The sequence below is a fragment of the Zonotrichia leucophrys genome, chromosome 23 (assembly GCF_028769735.1).
Source record: "Zonotrichia leucophrys gambelii isolate GWCS_2022_RI chromosome 23, RI_Zleu_2.0, whole genome shotgun sequence".
In the NCBI taxonomy this organism is placed as follows: domain Eukaryota; kingdom Metazoa; phylum Chordata; class Aves; order Passeriformes; family Passerellidae; genus Zonotrichia; species Zonotrichia leucophrys.
Genome location: NC_088192.1, coordinates 1,200,934 through 1,218,104, shown reverse-complemented (window position 1 = coordinate 1,218,104; position 17,171 = coordinate 1,200,934). Strand labels below are relative to the sequence as shown.

Genomic DNA, 17,171 nt, shown 5'->3' with positions numbered 1-17,171 from the left:
TGCCTTTGCAGTGGTTAGGGCACACAGGGCTGGAGAATTAACACTAATTAACCAAAAGCTTGGGGCTCCGTCTCCCACACACTACAGCTGGATTAATTAAGTCAGAAGGTGCTCTCAAGTTATAGTCAAAACTTGTACATTTTATTCCCAATTCACAGGGTTATTTGCACAGATGGAACACAAAACTCAAGAAGAAAGGATGTGGGTGAATAAAACATCAGCATCTCCCATCAAACACACTACAGGGTACAGAGTCTTCCCTTCCTACAATAGTCTCAGCAGCAAGAGCATCTTTAGACAAATATTAATTATAGCAATGGACTACAGACTTTTTTAAGCAAGTTACAAGATAAATGGAGAAAACCAGCAATTCTTAATGGGTGATTATGTCCTAAAAATGTGTCAATTTTATCCCTTTGTACTTCCCTGGCAAGGCCCGAGCAGCAGTGCTGGCTGAGGCTGCACTGCCCCGCTCTGAGCACGCCCCAGCTGGCACCAGGCTCAACAGGCAGGAAAAAAAGCTCTGTCCAAGCAGAGAGCTCCAAACAACATTGAAACCAAAAGATTCCACTTTGAGTAAAACCATGATACTGTACATTAAACATCTTGATAAGACATAGAAAGGATAACATTGAGCTTTCAGAGACCAGTCTATCAGAGTCCCTAATTAAACACCCAGCTACTTAACCACTAAATTGAAGATTTTTAATTACCAGTTGGGTGCATGGACTTTAGGTGAAAAAGAAGTTCCAATAGAGCCTTCTATGACTGCTGACACCAATCGATTCGCTGCAGATATTTTGGAGCACAGCCATTAATTTCAGCAGAGGTTTTTGTTTTACACGCTACTTCAATTCTACAAATTTTGCAGGAATGACAAAATCTAGATTTACCACAGAAAAACGTAATTCCCACCGTTCTTGAGACTCCAAAAGAAAGATATCTAGACATGATCTTTTGTAGCCTGCAAAGTTCTTGCATTCCAGCTGTGCATAACCTGCAGGAAGCTTGCACAAGACAGGCTCCTGCTCTTTTTAGGGCAGGACTGGGATACCTGCATCAAGGAAGGGAGATGTTATCTAGATGGGCTGTGGCTTGATTTGCATGAATGCATAAACATTCCCTGCCCTTTTGGCCACATCCTGCTAACTCGTCCCCAACTGAAAGGCCCACAGAACAGCTTCTTCACAATTTTTCCATGGGAGCAAGAACTAGGACAACATCTTTATTCATGCACTCTTGAAACATCGTGGGTTTGTGTTCGGCTTTTCTGGCTTGTTCATATACACAAGTCAAGTCAAAGTTTAGTCCTACCTCTGGGAGAGAAAGAAAGAACCATCAGAACTGGCAGACACTACATTATACTTGCAATGATCTGGCTTTTCAAAACAAAAATTAAACTGTGCTATACATAAATGCTGAGGCACACAATATAAGGACATGCTGACACAACAGTTAAGGAACAGTTACTGTTACCCTGCCTGCACGTGGAGATTTCTCCTCCCTCCTCCCCCCTTCCAGCTCCAGTTGCAGCTGGAGCAGCAGCAGCAGCACCAAGCACAGCAATCCCTGCGGGCCCTGGCAGACACAGGCACCAGGACCCTCTCAAGCAGCAGGCAGTCATGAAGACTATATTTATATATATAGAAATCTATAAAGCTGAAAAGAGTGGGGTTTGTGCTGCTGGAAGCAGAAATAATCACAGCTCAGCTTACAAAGGGTGACAGTGGGTTTATGAAAGCAATTCAGTGCTTCACGGAGGATTTTTGTCTTTCAGGGCAGCACCTTCAGCTGGGCACACACCAGGGCCAGGAGGCAGCTCCAGCCCACAGAACCACTGCTGGCACCACTTTGGATATGGCAATTATAAAAATGATTCTGTATGAACCTTCAGTTGTTGTTTTTAAGTAGTTTCATAACCTGGTTAATAATATCTGAATTATAACCTATGGGGCAAGTCCATCCAGCAATAATGAAAGTTAATGGCAAAGAAAATTCAATATATTAAAGTACAATTCATGCTTAGTGTTCTCAGTTTGTCTTGTACCCCTTCAAAAATGTGAAGTGACATTATTTATTCAGACACTAAATGAAAAATTCCTGCCCTTACTGAAATACCATAGTAAGGATTTTACTCCATAAGGGATGCATAACTCTACTCCTAACCATGCTCTGGAGTCAAATTCTAATGCTACAATAATTCCAGTGGATCAGTATTTCCTTCATTTTTTTATTACAGCATGTTTGCTAAATTTACAGCAAGCAGAAAATAAGCTGGGTCTTTAGTTATTTTGATCAAAACATCGATGTTTTAAAGGTAGTACACAATATTTGTTAAAAAGAACATATAAAAATACCTTTTTAGAAGCCTCTATAAGAAAGGAAATACAAAGTTTAATCCCACAACTTTCCTCTGCTAGAGCTGCACGCTACTGCTACAGTTTTAAATAGACTTTTTGCTGTTTTTAAACTATACATCCAGGAAAGTCTACAAAATTAAAGGAACGTGCATATAAATGATTGCATAGCAGAACATGAACATTAACTGCAAACAGTAAAGAAAAAGTTAGAAATACTATTAAATGTACAAAGGTTCTAGGATCAACCCCTAAGCACGTTCCGCTGACGAGATCCCAAAGCTGGAAAGGCCCTGCTGAAACACTAAACCCAAACCCTAAAACATTTCTCTAAAAAGGAACTTTTGGAAATCAATGTCTTTATATGCTACAGACATCAGACAGCGAGGAACACTTAAGTGTTTGATGGTGGCTTTTGAAGGCAAAGAGAAAAAAACAAAAACAATGCCAAAAGCCATTTCCATAACAAAGGATCTTGCCTTCTAGAGAAATACTGGTAAGAGTACACACTGGGTTTGTTATTTTTCACGTTCAATTTTCTAAATATACTGTATTAGTGATAAACTACATAACTAGAGATGCAGCTCTTGTTCATATCCAACTTCAAACATTTGTTCTGAAGGAAAACGAAATCTTTTAACCAAACCACTATCCATTCTGAGGAAGGAGTGATTCAGGCTTGCTTGACCAACTGCTTTTTTGCTGTGTAAAAAGCAAGCAAGCCTGGTAACCCAGGGAGATGGCTACAGTTTGATACCTATGAATACACCAACTAACCACAGGAGTCATTGGCATAAAAGTTTAGTTCTTATATACTGTACACACACAACTCGAAACGATCTACTTGTATCTAACAGCAGGAAAACTAAGCAACTTTATGGTTAACTGCTCACTAAAACTGAGAATAGATACAAAAAACTGCATAAAATGTACACACAACCTAATATTTAGCTGCTCTGCCGTTTGCTGAAATGTGAATTTAGATTTTCCATTTCAAGGTGGGTTTTTCCCTCACTTTCAGCACCAGCAGCCAGGGCAGAGGCAGTGAAGCCTCTCCTCTATCCCGAGGCTCTGAGTGAGCTCCCAGAGCAGCTCTCTGCCCATGTCGTACATGCAAGGTCAGTACCATCTCTCCAGACAGCAGGCTAAAGAGAAATCTCCCAAATCTCCCTGCACAGAGCTCCTTGTGCCAACCTGCTGGGGCTGGTGGGCACGGAGAACACCGAAACCTGCCCTGGAGCCATGGAAACAAACTGCCAGGCTGATCTCCCAGCAGCCAGTGTTGCACTACAGCTGTCCAGTTTTCCTTTTCCTCACAAAGTTTATAGAGTTGAAGAACCAGTCAAACAGCTGGTTTAACTGCCCAGCACAAACTGGTACCAATTTCTCTACGGGTGTGACATTTGTAAAAGGACAATGTTGCAAGTTACGATCAATCAAGTCATCACCAAATATCTAAGCATTAAAAATGCAAATCTTTACAAAAATATACATAGAGACACCACAACCAAATCAGTAGCTGCCCATGACATTTAACCAAATGGACAATCTCTCTCCCTCTCTCTCTCTGTGTGGCTTCTCAACACTGTTTTAATTTCAACCATTGTCGGCTACAGGGAAAACTGACAAAGAAAATATTTTTTAGCACTGTTGCAACATCATATTCCTGATAATTTAAGTAAACTGAACTGTGTGTAAATGAATCTTACATGCCTAAACCAACATGGATACACTGTTAGTGGCCACTGGACTTGGGACTAGTCCAAGACCTCGATCTGGATTTTGACCTAGATCTAGAATGTGATCTTGACTGTGATTTGGATCTAGCTGGTTCTTTTTTTCTCGACTCCTTCTCATATCTTGAGCTGGACTTATAGTGTGTTTTAGAATCTGTTTTAGAGGTGCCTCTAGATTTGGTGTGAGATGCAGACCTAGACCGGGATTTAGCCTTCATTTCTTTCTTGGGCTGTGACTTGGATCGTGATCTTGAATTGGACTTAGATCTTGAAAAAGATCGATTGCGGTGTTTGAACCTAGCAGAATAAAGGGGAGAGAGGAGATTTGAATGTAAAAACACTATTCTTACACATCTAGTACATCAAAAATTGTTTACCGTTTTTGCAGGAGAAACTTTTTTTTTAACCTATAGTTAAAGGAATACAGTGATCTAGCTTGCAATTGAAAGGGTGTAAAAAGTGGATTTTTACCTATCATTGTCCGAATGGCTTCTGCTACGACGAGGTCTTCCAGTAGGTCTACTGCTAAAAAGGTACATCAGAAAAAGTAAACGGTGACAAATACCTACGCAAACGTACAAACAACACATTCTATTTTCAAGCTGTGCATTTGCTTTTAGCTACTCTCCAATGCAGCACAGAATGGTTTCATTCATTAATCCTGATCAGATGCAGCATGCAAGGTACGCAACTCCCAGCGGTTACTCCCACGATAGAAAAAAAAACGATTATTGCAAAGTGTGCCAATGAAATAGTGAGCGTGGTGTGTGAAATAGTCACAGTGCTGTGCAGCTGAGGCCAGCCCCACACACTACACTTACTTTCTGGGACTATAGGATCTTCTATAGCTGTAATCAAAGGAGCGACTCCTCGACCGCCTGCGCTCGTAGCTGCGACTCCGAGAGCGCCTGTATCTGTCATAGTCATCGTAACGAGAAGAACTGTACAGGTTTCTCCCTTCCTTGGCTTTCATTTGGTTTGGTGCTGTAAAAATAACAATATTTGCAGGTGAGGATGATGCCCTACTTTCTCCCCTCAAGGTTTAAGGCATGTATTTGGTGTTGAGCAGAAAGGTTCATTTGTGATTTGATGTTTATGAAGGGACAGGTGAGAGGCTGCTCTGTGCCATTTGTTTTGTGCTGCTTGGGCCACTGGACACAAATTAATGCAGCCCTGGGGGCACTGTAAATCCAGAAAGCAAAACAAACAAAAAAAAGCCCCCTCAAAACCAGTCAGAAAGGACTAATGCTCCATAAAAGCAGAACACAGAGCCGGCCAAGGTGATTTCAGGCCAGCTGGAAACTGGTACAGCAGGTCAGAGCCATGACTGACACATTCTGACATTGCTGAATTTACCCAACCAGTGAAAGCTAATTAAACACTTTCTCCTGGCTGCACAGCACCATCATCACACCTGATCCACAGCTGTCTGCAATGATTAAAGGCCCAGCTTATACAAAGGCTTTGGTGGATGCCACACAAAGGGAAGTCTGATTCCAAAAGGAACCCCCCAATAAAACAATCCACTTTCACTCTGCAGCTTAGTTATTAAAGTAATTAAGAATGAATGAACCTATTAGTCTTCCACTGTATTTCCTCTAAGCAGCACAGCTATCCTTCCTTTGTATGAAATTCATGCTCCAAGTATTTAAACACGCTGGAACAAACATCCTCTGTACTAAACGGCTTCAAATGTTAAGTTTTTGGTGCTGCTTGCAACACATTAAGGTGGATTTAGTTAATTTTGCTCAGAAACTTGTTAGAAATCCCAATGTTTATACACAGGGCAGAAAGTTGTCCTTTGGAGGGTAGAATTTCCACTGACTCCATTAAAGATAATTGTGAGGACCTGAGGGAGAACTGGACAGTCAGGTTGTTTCTCTGAGAGCTGTAACTAAAGCCCTTAAAGATCTCTTTATTTCCAGGCATCACTTGAGTGTTACAGTCCTGGTTTATTCCAGCAGGGCTGAGCCAGGTTTTACAAATCTTTATCTCCCTGCAAATTACAACTATGCACACAAACAACAGATGTAAAAGACCCAAATTCTCTTTGCATTTATCTGTTCAGAAAATACAAGTTCTGCTCCACCTTGAATTGAGATAACTAGAAACTGACTTTTATCCTGAAGCCAAATGAAAATGAAGACATTACCTCAATCCTGGAAATCACACAGAGCTGCACAGAAAGCTCTGAAGAACGACAGTGGTGACTGCTGTATTTAGTTATCCATTTATAATTAAACGAGTCATTAACAGTCACTGGATGAAAGGCAGAACATCCATGTGCTATTTATATACAATAGGAGCACATCACAACAACGAGCAGCACGTGCAGGGCTGGGTGCTGAAATCAGGGAGGTAAAATGCAGGGAGATGATAAAATCCAGAGAGAGGAGATAGATAAAATGCAGGGAGATGATAAAATGCAGAGAGAGGAGATAAAATGCAGGGAGATGATAAAATCCAAGAGAGGAGATAAAATGCAGGCACTCACTCTTGCGGTCCCCCTGTGCAAACTGGATTTCTATTTGCCGCCCACAAATCCACTTGCGATCCAAGTTATGGAGAGCATCCTCTGCATCACGGACATCTTCAAATGTGGCCAGTGTTAAGGTACTTGGCAGTTTGAGCAGTTTAACACATTTGGCATTTAAAATAAAAGGTTTCAAGTTATTTTCTCATTTTACAGCCATGTTTTAAGTATTTTAGTCATGCTACTCTACACACTAGTGTTTTCTTTAATTAACCACCAGCTAGCTGAGAACTCCTGTTGTAAAATTAAAATCTTGTAACATGACCATGAATTTATCCATCAGCAAGCACTTGCTATGTGATACTTTTAATTTTTTTTCTTCTCCCACTTGTACTTATGCAATGAAAACAAAGGTATCCTTTCAAAACACACTTGTTAATGGTCATTTAGTTCTCTCCACTACATTGAGTTTATTAAAATTAAGCCCTAATGCTTAAGTTATGTTGGACATACCAACAGTAAATATTAACTTTTAACGTAGGAATTGGAATAAAGCTTTCCTTTTTGTTTTAAACAGCTGATTTTGGGTTTAACTGATGCCATGTCACAGCCCTGTGTGCAGAGAGGAGCAGACACTGGGAGCCCTGCAGTGCCACTCAGGGCCAAGGTACAGTGACAGACATTTGTTTTAAGGCTGCAATTTCCACCCCTAATTGCAGCTCGTGGGCCCCAAAACAATGAGCTGCCTTTCCCCTCCAGGCCACTCAATTCTCAGCAGCATCATCTCTGCAGGAGAGAAACTTCCATTTCATTCAGACCACAGTTACAGCAGCACTCACAAGAGAAATATTACAGGTTTTGTCAATGGACTAAACCAGAATAATTCATCAAATCACTGCTTACATGACAGACAGAAGAAAAACTGTAATTCTGTAGGATACATCAGGTATGACTCCTTTAATCTTGGCCACCATTCAACTTCATCTTGACCTTTAACTCTTTAAGTGCTTGTCAGAAGGACTTGTCATGAGATGCTTGGCCAAAAATGACAGATGGCTTTATCTTTAACTTTGAAAAACAACCTTTTCCCCCTTTTGCAGATAAAGCGAAGCTTTGTCTCCCATTATGGCTTGTCCTTCTTCCAGCTTTTCTTTATTTTTTCTTTTCCCAAACTCTCCCTTCTCTTCAAGCCTGATCCTTAAGAGGTCTTTGGCTTGTCTACTTGCCTTAATTGTTGAACTCTACTCTAAAGGTTCTTTCATGCTTTCTCTTTGGGGTCGCCATTACTGTACAGCTTTACATTCTGAGGCAACAACAGAGGACAGCAAATTAGGGGACAATATTAAAGAAAGAAGTTCACCTCATTTTTTACACAATCTGATTTTGATCAAGTGATTCCAGTTTCCATTTGTTAAATTAACAATGAATAGCAGCTACATTTTGCTAAGCACAACTTTACTTACACACCAGTGATAATAAAAACGTGCTAGACAATTTTGAGGCAGTGATAAGTTTTCAATTAAATCATATAGTATTAATTTCAGTGGCATAAGCAAGCTTTTATATTACTGGATTTAAGTTTTGCAAAAAAGGCAAAGAACAATTGAGAGAAGTTAAATCTTCAAAAATAACGCAACACCACGACATCAGTAAGACACTTATTAGATACAACACAAAATAAACTGCTTTTTCATGGAGATTGGTTACCTCTTACACAAACTTGAATTTCAAACTTCAACACCCCTCACTAATGAGGCATCTGAAGAAAGGATATTGAACATAGGCAAATCCTCGGGGACGGCGAGTGTAGAAGTCAAGGGGAACGTAAACATCAACAATGGGCCCGTAACGACCAAACTCCCGGCGCAAATCTTCGGACCTGCAACACCACAGACACCTGATGTGGCTTTGGCACAGCCTGAGCGCCACAAACACCCACCAGAACGAGACTGAACGGGCAAAAATCAAATCTGCAGTTAGTATCAGCGCCCCTGGGGTTTGGAAGAATTTGGTGGAGAATGAAAGTGGAGCTTTGGGGGGAAGAAGGGATTGGGCAGTGCTGGGAGCACATGGAGCTTTCCTGAAACACTCAGGATGCTCAAGTACACCCTGGCAGTTTGAAACCAGCCTTCAGCACAACCTAAAACAAAAATGTAAACTGAGAAGTGATGCACACCACTTCATTCAATGCAGCCAAGGTTGGCAGAAAGGAAAGAAAGGATTGTTAAATTATTGTTATTATTATTCAAGTACCTCGACAGTGATTTTGCAACACATAAACATCAATTATGAGATCCAAATAAACATTGTGAGACCAAAGCAGTCACCCAAACTCATTTCCATAAATAATCGATATTCACAACCACATCAAACAGGCCAGATCTCAGCGAGCAGCCACTCATGCCCTCGGGATAGTTTTTCCAAAGAGTTGGATTTAGAGAGCTGAGACAAAACTGCTCAGCTGCAGCCACCCCTGGACAGCCTCTCCTCAACAGAGACTTCTTACTCACATCAGCTCCTCACGTTTAATTTGAGGACAAAAACCTGCATGAGAAAATTGATGCAATACTATATTTAGGTGGTATGTGACAATTACTACAGGTTTTTTGTATTTTTTCCTTTCTCTTGCACCAGCTGGGAAACAAATCTCCACAGTCAGTGCTGGCAGAAGGGGAGATCTCACAATGAAATCACCTCCAAGAACTCAGTGCTTAAGGTGAATCCTCAAGAGGATCGACATTACTGTAAAAAATTTGGAAGTGATCATCCTCAGCTCTTCTTGAAGTAAAATAAACTATTGGAAAAATGAATAAATTCATGGGGGAAAAAAAAAGTTTAACTTCATTCCATTCCATTTCATCGTGCCCACAGGACGATGTGTAAATGTTCTACAAACAATAACAAACACCAAAGGCGTTTATAGTCACTAAACTGCCCAAGTGAAATGAAGAAAACCAGCAGCTCACCAAAAGCATATAAGGAATAAATAAGAACCTGTGCAACGCTCTGTTTTTGTTGTTTAAATTCTCTACGAGAAGTTCTCTCACTGTTTAGTCCTTATAGGCTCTCAGAACCGCACGATTATAACGGAGACCAAGCATTGCTTCCCTCGGCTCCGGACTGAGCGTCCCGAGAGGCCCCGGTACCCAACGAGCACCGAACATTCCACCTGCACCGGCAGCAGCTCCCCGCTAACGGGACCGGCCAGGCAGCAATTTCGGGCACAAACTCTCTATTTCCTCCCCTCTAGCAGCAATCCTGCATTCTCAGAGGAGCATCCCAAAGTGCAGCGGCTGTCCGGCACGGCCTCGGTGCCACATCCCGCCGGACGCGCTCCGAGGGCTGCGGGAGTTTCACTTTGTTGCGGCCCAGCTTTGTTCTGCCTGGACGCTGTTTGGAAACGAAGCCGCGTGGAGAGGCGGGGAACGAGCAGCAGCATCGCGAGGAAAATGGAAGGCAGGGCAGGGAGAAGAGAGAAGCCAGGCGGAGGGAAGGAGCGGGCCGGGCTCGCCCCCTTCCCTCCCCTCCCCCGGCTGTGAGGAGACCCCCGCGGCCGCGGCCTAGCGAGCCCGCCAAAGCCTGCGCGAGCCCCCGCTCCGCCCCCACTCACCGGGTGTCGTCGGCCACGTTTCGCACGAAGAGCGAGGTGTTGGGGGGCCGCAGGTAGCGGGACATGTCGGCGGCGGCGGGGCGGACGGCAGGAAGGAGAGGAGGGAAGGAAGGAAGGAAGGAGGGAGGGAAGGAGCGAGCGCGGCCCGGGCGCGGCGGGAGCGGCTGAGGCGACCCTGGGGGAGCTGCACCGCCCGCCCGCGCGCCGCCTCTCGCGAGACTTCCCGGGGGGGCTTCCGGCGAGAGCGAAACGCGGCGCCAAAATCCTGCCCCGCTCCGGCAGCGCGCATGCGCCCTGGCCGCGCGCGGGAGCTCGCGGGCCCGCCGGCGCGCGCCGCGCATGCGCGATGTTCTCCGCCTCCCTCCCCGCTCGCTTTTCCCGCCGAAAGAGCGGGAAGGGGGAGCGCGCGCGGGGCAAGATGGCGGCCGCGCCCCCGCCGTGAGGGGAGAGCGCGGCCCGGCCTTGTGCGGCCGCCTCACGGCGCCGTGCCTTCCTCCTGTGCCCCCAACTGACACCGCCTCGGGCTCTAACGCCCTTCCTGAGGCTCAGGGGATCGTTGTCCTGTGGCATTGCTGTCGCAAAGTGTGGAGTATGTATAAGTTCTGTTAAGAAAAGGTGTTCTTTGATGTTTGACGTTTTTATGCCTTCTAGCCTAATCAACAAGAAGGGAGATGTAACCCGTGAAACGGCAGCTATCGAGCTCTAAGTGATGTGCCTGTGTTAGAATAACAGATTGGTAGAATTGCCTTGTTAAAGTTTAGGGCTGGACATGCTTCGATGATCTCAGACCTAGGGGGAGCTTAACAAAGCTCGAGAAAAAAGGATGCCCGCTGATAGAGGACACAAAGAATGCAGAATTTATGGGCCATCTGGCAAGAGCTCCCAAGATAAGGAAGAAACTAATAAACTCAACTCAGCGACCGTGCTGAAATGATCTCCAACTGGGTAAATGTAATTTTACATCTGCAGGGGCAGGTCATGACCATCACCCCACAGACCACTGGCCCAAAAGGAGAGAACGGGACTAATTAACATGAGAAACAACAGAATAATTAACCAACAGAAGATAGAATACTAATTCAGAACTATGTGACCTATAGCCAAGGCACACTAATTCCTTTGTTTGCTAAAATGTGTAAATAGTAATAAATTTTGATCATTGGTGAGCTCCATTTGTGCAATCCCACAGGGCCCCAACTGTGCAACACTGAAATAAATGACCAGTGTCTCTCTGGAGTGTGTAACTATTGTTGCACATGGAGTAATTAATGCAATTTTTGTGGAGAGCACCGTTACCCACTGCCCTGCTGAGCGCCAGGAGTTGTCGCCAGGCTGTTTGCACAGGCCCAGCCCTTTCCATTAAAGCTGTTTGTGTGATGAAAACAATCCAGTTGGTGGGTGGAGAGATGATTTCTCACCACGCTCATGTGTGACTCACATAAAGGTGGATAAAAGGCACATCTGACCCCACAGTCACAGGGTTTGGTGAAGAGTTCAGTGAAAAGTGTCTGCATTTTCATGTGAGGGATTTGCAGCAAACTCCTGCAGGGACAGAAAGACTTGGAGCTGATGCAGCCCTGGTGTCTGCCACCAGTGTATTTTCATCTTTATTTTTAATATTCATGAATGGAAACTGGTGGGAGGACATTGCTGTTCATATCTTGGCAATCTCACATGAAGAAGTGCCTGATTTTTACAGGTTTTGAATGACAGATGATTCAAGTTTGAATGGCAGATGAAGTTCAGTCACTAACACAGGAGATGTGCAGACATATACACTTCCCAAAAAAATGGAATTTATGTGGTTGAGTGTTCAGGGTGTGTGTGCAGGACTCAACAGAGAAGGGATGGGGATCTCTGACCATGTTTTTTGCATTAAATATTTACAGTTAGCATTTTTCTGTATGCAAGCAGCAGGTCGAGTTGTTACCTTGTGCAATATAAACACAGATCTGCTCACACAAATCATTAAAAGAACCTAAAAATCCAGCCAAGAACGCACATCAGAGACTGGAATTGTGGTGGGAGTGCTTGGCACAGAGCAAAAAAGAAAAAAAGAATTTTACAGACATTCTGAAAACAATTAATTTACCAGAGAGTGGACTTTGATGGATAGGAATCCATGCTGCCAGGAATACCTTGTCAGATTGGGAATCAAAACTTGGAACAAGATCCAAGTTAGATTATAAATACTCCAGTGGAGTCCTTCACAGAAAAATGCACAGAAAATTTGTTTTTGTGGAATAGCGACTCCAGAGCTGCCATCCCAGGCTGTTATGCCATTGAGGAATGTTCATTCCTTTGGGCCATGGGACACAGATCTCAGTCTGATCAGAATCCCTCAGGTTTGACTGCTTCACATGAGGACCTGCACTGAATATTCCACCCAAATCTGGGCTGCCCTGTGGCAGAAGGACATTGCCAGAAGGATGGGAAAGATTGGCACCATTGCTGGAAAAATGAAGTCACTGCAGTTGTGAAGAAAGCCAGGTGAAGTGTTCTTTTAATTTTTTAGAATTTTAGCCGTTAGAATGACTTGGCATGAGTTGAAGTTCCAAATAAGATCAGTGTGCTTTTAGTGTGTGGTATCTGCAACAATGATTTTGTAACGGTTTGAAATGAGTAATGAAGGATCTCTGCCTTGGTTTAGAAATAAACCTGAGGTGTTTTGCCTGTCCCAGCCTCCAGTTTGCAGGCACAGCCTTTGATCCTCGCAGACCTGCAGCACTCTGTGAATTTCCTGCTGGAAAACCACAGCGTGTGTTTGGTTTGGTTTCAGGGTGTGTTTGCAGCAGTTCCCCAGCAACTCCCAGAGAGAAGGGTGCTGAGTTCTTGGGTGCCTTTTTGCAGCACCAGAGCTTTAAAGCAGCTTTAAGGCGCCCTCCTCCTCCTCCCTGAGCTGTACCAGCCCCGATTTCTGTGCTGCTGATCTTATTTCTGTGTAACTCACATGGAATTTCATTCTGGCTGCAGGGCTGTGCCTGGCATTGGAGCTGCCTGGGAAGCAGAATGAGCACAATGATCCTTTATGCCACTGAAACTCCCCCTGAGAGCAGCCTTATCCCAGAACGAGAATGCACTTCCCAAATTGCTCGTATCACATTGTGTGGGTAATAAATCACAACTTCTCCCCTCACAAACTGCTCTCCTGGCATGGGGAGATGGGAACTCAGCACTCTCCACTGGGATAAAACCTCCCCGTGAGGATTTTAAATGGCATTATCAATCCAACAGCTTTGTTCACGAGGTCTTGCACCTAAAACCAATTCTAGCCAATCTGCAGTGACTTCAGTTGTGAAATGGGGCTGCTGATACAATAACAAGATATAATCTCCTGTGTGTGTTATACTTAATAGAGACACAGGCTCTGAACAAAGTCTGGTTTCCTTCAGCCTCACAGACTTGGGCCATGACAAGACATTTGGGAGAGTTCATTGCAAATTGGAAGAATGTTTAATTCTCTCTCCTCTTAATTGCACTTCTGTGTAATTCAGTTTAAGAACAGCCATCCCTGTTGTCAATGACTGCTGAGTGCTTCCCAGCTTTTCACATATTGCTGTTTCCATTGCTGGGCCATGTGGTTCAGATCAGGCCAACAAATGCCTGATTGTTCTGTGCTGGCCCGGTCACAGAGAACGGGTTTGCTTAAAAACTAACCTGCAGCAGGAGCAGGAACTAAAGCTGAGTGTGTTCAGTCTGTGTGTGAGGAATCAAGGAGCATTTCTGTAGCTTTTGGCTGCTCCCAAGGATTACTGTGCTGAGCTGGAGCTGTGTGATTTGTCCAGCTTGGGCTGTCTGGGAGGCAAATTTGTGTCACTGAGGACAGAGGGGGAAACACAGTCCTGTAACAAGGGACTGCTGTGAGAAAGGAGAGCAGAAATCATCACGATTTCCTGTGCTGTTTGTTCAGATAAAACAGAGCTCACACCTTGTGGAAAGTGCACTTTATTTCAGGTATGGAAAGGTGTCACACAGGAGGATCTGTCTTTAGGCTTTCTTGCCTCTTCTGACAAGTGTTACTCCACCATATGTTATAGTCTGTGGGAGACAAATACATTTTTATAGCTAAGTGGCAGAAGTGGCTGTAATTCATGCATAAATCCATCCTAGTCCACAAGAAAACACAGTCACAGCACCTGCCTGTAAATATATGTACAACACTAAAATATATGTACAACACTAAAATATATGTACAACATTTGCATGAAGGAAAAGTTGCAGTTGGTTGTGCCCTTGGAGCAGTCTTTATCCACTCTGTAAACACTCTGAGCTAGCCAACATTTTTTCCTTCAGCATTTTTCTGCAAGTGCCTTTATTTTCACTTATTTGCACTTACCTCCACCATTTCATTTCCTTTTACTTCCTGCTCGTGAGAGAATTTATCTGATTTGCACACCAGCTTCCCATTGACCAAGTTCACAGTGCACTGTTGGGACATTTAAAAAACATTTTTAAAAATTAGATTTTGGAATTCAATTCCAGCAAGAAGAGGAGTAATAAATAGGAAATAAATTACACTGATGTTTCATAATGACAGCTGTTAATTTAAACTGGAGAGCACAGCATTTGAATAGGAGTTTTAAGAACATTTCTGTTTGTTAAAGTGGTAGAAATATTTGCAAATTGAACTGGTACAAACAAATTGCACTCACACACAGACTGAGGTTCAGGGATAAAGAAAGATCCTGTTCCAGGAATGCTTTACCTTCAGCTTCCTGCCATCCATGGTGGTGATGTCAGCCTCCTTGCCCAGTGTAAATGAGTTGGTTACAGATTTGTGGGGTGTTTTGGATGTCACAACAAAGTCGTTGCCTTTTTGTTGTATTTCAACAACAGGCTTAATGTCTTTGGCCATTTTGATGGTGTCATCTGGCAACCCTGCAAAAACAGGCAAAACAGGAATTTTGTTATGGAAATAGCAAAATAGCAAATTGTGCCTCCAACAAAGGCACAAAAATCCAAACCAGTACTGGAAGGTGATGTCCAAGTTAAAAGACAAATCCTGGTTTGGATTCCTCTCTTCTCTATGTTTTTTTTGCTCCATTCCTTCTGGTCTGGTTGGGTTTTGGGGTGATATCTGGTGATGTGTCACATTATGCAGTTTGTTGTCCTAAGGGCTGCCCATGGGGTGATGATGCTCCATGAACAGAACCACGTGTGCATTGCTTTATTCTCCCAGGGAGTTGGGGGATTTTCTGTCCAGTCAGAGCTGGAACACTGGGAGTACCTCACACTCCCTTTTTGGGGTGTCCCTGGCATGATTTGGAGGTGTCATTGTCACCAGGAGAGGGGTTGGGTCTGTCACACTGTCAGACCAGGCTTTCCAGCTGGAACTGCATCTCCCTCTCCTGAATATCTCCTATTTACTGTTCAAACCCCAACAGGAATGTTTTATTGGCAAAGGTAAGTGCACATTTATTGATGTAGCCAACTGGAACTGGATCTCCCTCTCCTGAATATCTCCTATTTCCTCTTCAAAACCCAACAGGAACCTTTTGTTGGCAAAGGTAAGTGCACATTTATTGGTGTAGCACCTCCTAATCCTCCCAGATTAGATTTGATAATCACCCAGAGATTACTGACATTATCACACTTGATAAGCACTGCCAGGTTTCTGACCACTTTTAGGTGATAATTATTCCCAGATTACTGACAGCATTTGTGCTGCAGGAAGGGCTTCTGTACAATAATTGGGAGGCTGAATAAATCATTGATGCCTTGTTTCTAGTTATATATGTTTATAAAATTACAGGTAATCTACACAACAACTCTTTTTTGGGGGTTATCTGTAACATTTCTCCATCAATATGTATTATATGTTATGTGTTATGTGTTATATGTTATACACTATATAGAATATATAATATATAGTATATAGTATATAGTATATACTATATACTATATACTATATACTATATACTATATACTATATTATATATTATATATTATATAGATAATAGATAGTATATATTACAAATAATTATAATATATATTATATATATTATCTATTATAACTTGCAGCTTCTTTTCCCATCCTAATTCAATCAAACAGACTGAACCAACCAACTAGTATAGATAGTAGATAGTATATATTACATATAATTATTATATATATTATATATATTATCTATTATAACTTTCAGCTTCTTTTCCCATCCAAATTCAATGAAACAGACTGAACCAAGCAGGGCAGTTTGTCCCAGACATAAAGGACAAATCCATGGGAGCACAGCAGTCAGAGCTGAGGTGGCAGTGGCTGAGGAGGAGGAGGAGGAGGCACTTACCCAGGGCCTTGAGGAAGGCCTCGAGGTTCTCCTGAGCGTAGATGTGCCAGGTGCCAGCGAATGCCATGGTGGGACACAGCAAGGGCTGCCCCTGCCCTCGGGGATGCTCTTTATGGACACACAGGGGCCAGCCCAGATCGGCAGAGGGCTAATTATTAACTGGGAGCAGCAATCATTAATCAGTTATTTGTTCTTAATGAGCATAACCTCTCGTTCATGCTGCTCTCACCTTGAGGGTTCGCAGGCTGTGTTTGTTGTGGGGTACTGACCTGTGTGCAGCCTTGTTGGAAAGTGTTGCAGTGCAGCTTCATTTGTTTGCTTTTTCTTCACAACTTCAGTGTTTAACACATTCTCTGTGTCTTGGGTAGAATTCTTCAGATAAAGTTACAGCAGATCAAGGTGATTGGTGTTGTACAGCAGGAACTTCCTAATTATCACAATGTTCTCTGCTGTGAACCTTAATGAATGATTAAAATAGAATGAATAAAATCATTCTATTTCTTTTCAAATTGGGGGCCTCCCATTGAGGACAGGCAAAATCATGTTGGAGTGGGACATGAGTGATGACTTTATCCAGCAGATGTCAGTGATGTGCATCTAATGGAATTGAATTAAACTCAGCTTCTTTTTACGTTTTATTTTAATAGAAGATAAAAGATGAAACAGGGAACATTGCTGGGAGAGTGAATGCAGGAAGCAAATAGGATGTGT

General features: G+C 43.1%; 2 protein-coding genes across 7 annotated transcripts; both read right to left on the bottom strand.

The window, feature by feature from the left end:
* Positions 1-119: 119 nt before the first annotated feature.
* SRSF10 (serine and arginine rich splicing factor 10) lies at positions 120-10,413 on the bottom strand. 6 transcript variants are annotated; one of them, XM_064731477.1, is made up of 7 exons: positions 10,177-10,390; positions 8,341-8,445; positions 6,588-6,691; positions 4,915-5,077; positions 4,565-4,618; positions 4,289-4,390; positions 120-1,316 (listed from the first exon to the last, which is right to left on the bottom strand). In XM_064731477.1, exons 1-7 carry the CDS (start codon positions 10,239-10,241, stop codon positions 1,298-1,300), a joined length of 612 nt encoding a protein of 203 aa, XP_064587547.1. In that variant the 5' UTR covers positions 10,242-10,390; the 3' UTR covers positions 120-1,297. The 6 variants fall into 6 exon arrangements, with proteins under 6 accessions (XP_064587547.1, XP_064587548.1, XP_064587550.1 ...); XM_064731478.1 differs by lacking the exon at positions 4,289-4,390 and having other exon boundaries at positions 10,177-10,391; XM_064731480.1 differs by lacking the exon at positions 4,289-4,390 and having other exon boundaries at positions 4,565-4,615.
* Positions 10,414-14,075: 3,662 nt separating this feature from the next.
* Positions 14,076-16,572, bottom strand: LOC135457217 (fatty acid-binding protein, liver-like). Its single transcript, XM_064731647.1, has 4 exons — positions 16,461-16,572; positions 14,882-15,054; positions 14,513-14,602; positions 14,076-14,214 (listed from the first exon to the last, which is right to left on the bottom strand). Exons 1-4 carry the CDS (start codon positions 16,525-16,527, stop codon positions 14,164-14,166), a joined length of 381 nt encoding a protein of 126 aa, XP_064587717.1. The 5' UTR covers positions 16,528-16,572; the 3' UTR covers positions 14,076-14,163.
* Between the last annotated feature and the right edge of the window lie 599 nt (positions 16,573-17,171).

Coding starts and splice junctions, on each gene's coding strand:
- LOC135457217 (XM_064731647.1), bottom strand. CDS start 16,527: ATGGCATTCGCTGGCACCTGGCACATCTACGCTCAGGAGAACCTCGAG. Junction 15,055..16,460: donor GGCCTTCCTCAAGGCCCTGG/GTAAGTGCCTCC, acceptor CTGTTTTTGCAG/GGTTGCCAGATGACACCATC. Junction 14,603..14,881: donor TGGATGGCAGGAAGCTGAAG/GTAAAGCATTCC, acceptor ATGTCCCAACAG/TGCACTGTGAACTTGGTCAA.
- SRSF10 (XM_064731481.1), bottom strand. CDS start 10,241: ATGTCCCGCTACCTGCGGCCCCCCAACACCTCGCTCTTCGTGCGAAAC. Junction 6,692..8,340: donor CGAGGATTTGCCTATGTTCA/ATATCCTTTCTT, acceptor AACACTGGCCAC/ATTTGAAGATGTCCGTGATG. Junction 4,619..4,914: donor AGATCCTATAGTCCCAGAAA/GTAAGTGTAGTG, acceptor GTACCTTTTTAG/CAGTAGACCTACTGGAAGAC.